Source organism: Austrofundulus limnaeus, unplaced genomic scaffold (genome assembly GCF_001266775.1).
Source record: "Austrofundulus limnaeus strain Quisiro unplaced genomic scaffold, Austrofundulus_limnaeus-1.0 Scaffold174, whole genome shotgun sequence".
Classification (NCBI taxonomy): domain Eukaryota; kingdom Metazoa; phylum Chordata; class Actinopteri; order Cyprinodontiformes; family Rivulidae; genus Austrofundulus; species Austrofundulus limnaeus.
The window spans coordinates 115,738-121,468 of NW_013952576.1; the positions used below are offsets into that span (position 1 = coordinate 115,738).

Below are 5,731 nucleotides of genomic sequence, written 5' to 3' on the forward strand. Positions count from 1 at the left end.
ATATATATATATATATATTAGCTTGGCTTGTGCCATTCTGCTAAAATGAGACTGCTGTGAAACTGGACAACAAATGTAAAGTGTAGCTTTTGGGGGATGGGGGCCCTTTTTGAAATAGGTAGCAAGGACTGATAAAGGAATTTAGTTTGTGGTTAGAAACCTGTTTGTCTTTGTATCTGATGTTAAAAACAAAAACCTCATCTTATGAATAAAACAAGTGAATGCCAAAAAAATAGGGGGGATAAAAACAAAATCTTGACATGTTTTGCTGCTTAAAGACACTTCAAATACCTGCATATTTGTGTCCTTTTACTAACCTTTTATGACTGATCATGTTTATCTATGCAGAAAGGAAAAAAAATAAAAAAAGTTTCCAAATTTTTCCATCACTATTTGTTATCTTCGTCTACACAAACACAGTTTGCATTCTGCAGCACACCTGAACATGAATTCGGTGGCAGCGGCAGGCAGAGAGACTCACCCTCTGTACAACACCCCAACTACTGCTGACATGAAGCCAGCAGCTGCCTCCTGCTGCTGCTCTGCAACACACACATCTGTCTCTGCACATATCTGGGCACTACCACACACACACAAAAACACACACATGTCACAAAAAAAGGCAAGTTAAATCTTCAGCTTGTTAATATGAAGAGAAAAGCTTCAGATGAGGGAGATACTGTCAGGCTCAGGTTAGGCTGCAGCTCAGTGTTAGTCAGTGCTTGTGCAGGTTTTGCGTTTTGTGTACTGCAGCCGACACTGACTCACCCCCCTGTCACACCCTCCTCCTCCTCTTTCTGCTCCTCTGCACTTCCTTTACTCTCCGACCCTCTTTCTGCTCCCGCGTCCGTCTCCTCCACGGCCGCCCACAGCTCCTTCTCTGCCTCGCGCGCCGGCTCCTCCCTGATGATCAGACCACCGGCCACACCAAACTTCTCCTCATCTGCCTCCTCTTCTTCTGGTTGTCCCGTCAGCTGGAGAGCTGGTTCCTCTGGCAGCTCTGGTTCTGGGTTCGAGGGCAGCAGAGACTCCAGGATTAGGGCCGTCTGTTTGCCAGCGAGTTTGTCGAAAAGATCATCAGAGGTTGTTGGTGGCACGATTGGTTTCTCCGGCTCTTTAGGCTCCTGGTGAACCAGGGGTGAGCAGGGTTGTGGGACTACTGGATGTAACTCTGAATTATCGGCTGTTGCTTTTTGGTGTTGTTGTGCCACCTCAGAATCTTTGAGTGAGCTGTGGGGGAAAAAAAGAAGGACACAAATTTAGATTTCCTTCTCACAAAACTATAATTATGAGTCAGGCAATTCCAGAGCAGATAAACAAGAGCAGAAGGGACATAAAACAGAGAAACCAGCGAAATGATGCCTCCTGAATCATTCTTACCCTCTGCACAAAGGTTCTGTATCATCCCTGGCAGAGTTTGTTTCTGACGCATCTTTCCCACTTCTATCTTCTAGCACTTTCCACAGAGGGATCTCTGCATCGGACAGCCTCTGTGGAGGCGGCACCAGCGTCAAGACCTCTAATGTGATCGTTTGTTTATGAGCGGCGAGGCCTGAACAGGAGTCAGGGGGAGAACCTGCTGCAGGTAATCTCCTTTCTGGGATTTCAGTGTTTGACAGTGAGTGCTCCTTTATGACAGAGGGTTGCCTCAGACTGGAAAAGGGAAGGAAATGAAAAAAAGAAAGAAAGAAAATCAAGTTGAGAAATGGAAGAATTCAGTCGGAACAGGAAAAGAAAAAGTGGACAGTAATAAAAAAAACAAGAACTTGATGCTTGAGCTCAGAATAACTGTTAGAACATTGGACCAGGTAGATGACAGTCTTAATTTAGAGGGTTTCTGTTCAAAACATCCTTACATCTACTCAGGCTCAGGGGGAGGAGCTTAATCCACCAATTAGAGTGTTAGATAGGGCTGGGCGATGAAAAAATAATGATATATATTGTCAATCAATATCCAATAGAATGTTGATCATTTTAGTGAACTTCTACCATCAAGAACCGCACGGCATTCTGGGGGATGTAGGAAAGACTTCAGCCCAGGAGTGTGCATTAAGGTCCGCAGCCCTGCATGTTTTACCTGCTTCTCTGCAACACACTTGATGTGAATGAATGGGTGATTATCAGACYTCTGCAGAACTTGAAAAAGGTCGTTCACTGACTGAATGAGCTGTGTTGAAGCAGGGAAAAAGGTAAAACAAGCAGGGCTGCGGCCCTCGAGGACCAGGATTGCCCAACCCTGCTTTAGCCGCTCGAACTCTCACGACCTAGCTAAGCAAGGTTGGTGGCATCAGCAAGAGAGAAAAAAAAAACATAAGGAGCGGCCAATAAAACTAGAAAAGTCCATTTATCAAATGTCCCTCGACTGCTTTCTGCCTTCGCACGCACTGTTTTAGATCTGTAAGCTAATAAAAAAAGACATACTTTTTAAAATGATCATAAAGAAGATTATATTTCAATTTATGAGATGCATAAAACAGATTTGTTTCAACTGTCACAGGGGGTCTTAACCTTTTTGACCTTGGGGCCCAATTTATTGAACATAAAGTGGCACGAGGCCCAGTCAGACATTACCAATATATGGATCAAAATGATAATTATTCTAAATCTTGGTTTAATTTTTATTGTATTTACATCAAAACTAAACTATCATAACTAAATTAAATACACTTACAGTTTAAAAGTAAAACTCCTGTTAAATAATCACAAGATGTGATTATGACAAACTTTTTATATTGTAACCTGCCCATAACAATTATTTGAACAAATACAAAGGTCAGTCAACAGACCACTCAGGCTTAGCAGCACAAAAAGATATATGTATATATAAATACATATATGTACAGTATATATGTATATATATATTGCAACCAGAAGCTGCTCTTCATATTAGTGACCAACAATAACAGTAACAACAGCTTTTTGACAAGTTTAAAATGTCTTTAAAATACATTCAAAATGTTTAAAAATAAACTACAAAAATTAATTTAAAGTGCAAATTAATATATAGTTGTTTCTGCAACTGTATTTGATAATGTTTCAAACTTTTAAAATATTGCATGGTAAAAACAGAGGCTGCGCTTCATATTAATGACAAACTTTGTTGTTTTTTGATGAGTTACTTTCATTTTTGCTTCTACTTTTCTTTTAAAATAAGTTTCCATTCTCGGCAGGTATCTAAGGTTCTTCTATATGTTAAAAAAGTTGTTAAACATCTGAGTGGYGCACTACCGCTACTAGTGGTGAGAAACTGTATTGCACTTTATTCAAAATCAATGCGGTCCCGCGGCCCTCTGTGGCCCAAAGTTAAAAACTGTTGTTCTTTTGAGGCCCTCAAGGTGGCGYTCATAGGTTAAGAATCTCTGGTTTAAAAGCTGTCAACCACAGAGCTAATCAGTGGGGGAGCATCTTTAAAACTAGAAAASTGAGTTTGCAAAAAGTCAATAAAATAATCAACAATCAAACAGGAACATTAAAACACACTGATTGGTTGAATCAACATTTTAGTGATGATTGATTGTATTTGTAATGGAAGAAGAATGACCTGCTGGAAGAATAGAAACGGAGCAGACTTGAAGACAAACATCCACTCACCGCTCATCCGAGTTCAGATTATTGGGTGATGAAGAGTTCAGATTATTGGGTGATGAAGAGTTCAGATTATTGGGTGATGAAGAGTTCAGATTATTGGGTGATGAAGTTGTTGTTGTGTCTTTCAGAGGAAACAGTTTGATTCTCATCTTCTCCTTGTCCTCATCTGACTTGTTGACCTCCACACTACAGACAGGAGATGTTCTTCTCTTCTCCTCCTCCTCTTTGTTTTCCGCCTCCTTCTTTTTCCTTTTTTCCTCCTCCCTCAGTTTCTTTTCTGATTTTTCTTTCTCTTCTCTCTGTCTCCTCATCTCCTCCATTTTCTTCCTCTCTGCCTCCTTTTGCTCCCGTTTTGTCTTTTCTTCTTCTCTCTTCTTCGTCTCTTCTTCCTCCTTTCTTCTCTGTTCCATCGTTTCCTGCTCGTCTTTCAGGAGTTTCTCCTTCTCCTGCTGCTCTTTGAGGAGTCTCTGTTTTTCTTCAGTTTCTTTCTTCCTCCTCTGTTCTGTCTCTTTGACTCTTTCTTTCTCCTCTTCTTCTCTCCTCTTCTCTTCGGCCTTCCTTCTCCCCTCCTCCTCCTCTTCCCTCTTTCTTCTCTCTTCTGCTTCCTTGATTCTACGACTCACCTCCTCTCTCCTTTTCCTCTCCTCATCTTCCAGCCTCCTTCTCTCTTCGGCCTTCTTTGTCTTCTTCTCCTCCTCCTCTTCCTTCTTTCTTTTCTCCTCCATTTTGACCTTTTGTCTTTCCTCCTCCATCATTTTTCTCTCCTCCTCTTGCTTCCACTTTCTCTCTTCCTCCTGTCTTGTCTCCATCTCTTTTTTTATTCTTTCCTCCTCTTCCTGTTTTCTTTTCTCCTTTTCCTCATCCTTTTTTTGTTGCTCTTTTTCTTTCAGCTGTCTTTCCTCCTTTTTCTTCATCTCCTCCTCCTCCCTCCTCTTTCTTTCCTCCGACCGATTCTCCTCCTCGATTTTCATCGTCGTCAAGAACCTCTCCTTCTCCTGCCTTTTCTCCTCTTCCTGCTTCAGTTTTACAGTTTCCTCCTCTAACTTCAGAAGCCTCCTCTCCTCTTCTCGTTTTCGCCGCTCCTCCTCCCCCCTCAGTTTCTCCTGTTTATCTCGCTTCTCCTTCAGGAGCCTCGCTTCTTCAAGCCTCCTCATCTCTTTATTCCTCCTGACCTCCTCCTCCTCCTGTAGGAGCCTCTTCTTCTCCTCAAGCAGTAGCCTCTTCCTCTCTTCCTCGTGCTTTCTCATCTCCTCCTGCTTCAGGAGCAGCTCTTTTTGCTCGTTCTCCTTCCTGCTCCTCTCCTCTTGCTCCTTTTGGATCTCTGACTCCCTGAGTTTCTCCTGCTTCATCAGCGCTGCTTCCTCTAACCTCTCTGTCTGCAGCGGCTTTTCTCCTTCATGCTTCTCATTGAGTTTCTGTTCAATACTGCAGAACAAAAACAAGACGCCTTAATTTTATTTTTGTATTTTTAGGTTCTGTGTGTGTTTCACAGCAAATCACACCCTGCAGCCGATTTTTTAACCTTGATTGTTTATTTAAAAGTAAAAAAACTCACCCTGAAGGACACCTTTTGATAGAATCATACTTGGAGTCATCCTCTTCCAGGAACAAGCTCCCTGATGATTCAGAGTCAGCTGCTGTCTGCGGCGGCTTTTCGCTCCTAAAGAGGCTGATAATGCTCTCATTCGTTGGCTTTTTCAAAGCCTCTTCAACGTTTGGCTGCTTAGGTGTGATAAACGCTGCAACGACACTGGTGGACGACTTCTCTGGGGTCGAGAGCTCGCTGCAGGAAAAAGGCCACGGAGGGGGCGGGGCTATGATCAACTCTGAGCGGGACTGAGCGGGACTACGGGGACAGAAATGGTGTCTGTCAGGCTCAGAGGAAATGTCAAAACGACAAACATTGTGTCGCCCGTCCAAAACACTGCAACACGCAAGCATCCGAGGAAATAAAAAGACCAATCACAAAACAACCAGAAATCTTAAAGGGGCAATATCATGTAAAATCTCATCAAAACTATCATGTTAAAATATTATACTCTCATAAAAACATGCCCAAAGCCTTGCTTTGACTTATTCATGCATGTTTGAGAAATCCTGCAACATTTTTAGGAAGCCATGCTGAGGAGCAAAATGACAGGTT

At 42.4% G+C, this 5,731-nt stretch overlaps 1 protein-coding gene across 1 annotated transcript in view; it reads right to left on the minus strand.

Moving 5' to 3' along the window:
• LOC106524019 (EH domain-binding protein 1-like protein 1) overlaps positions 1 to 5,731 on the minus strand; it is a gene marked incomplete at both ends in the record, with an annotated part of 40,648 nt that overhangs the window by 13,487 nt on the left and 21,430 nt on the right. The window contains 2 exon segments of the mRNA XM_014017645.1: positions 482 to 580; positions 769 to 1,230. Of these exon segments, the coding sequence (XP_013873099.1) occupies positions 482 to 580; positions 769 to 1,230 (561 nt within the window).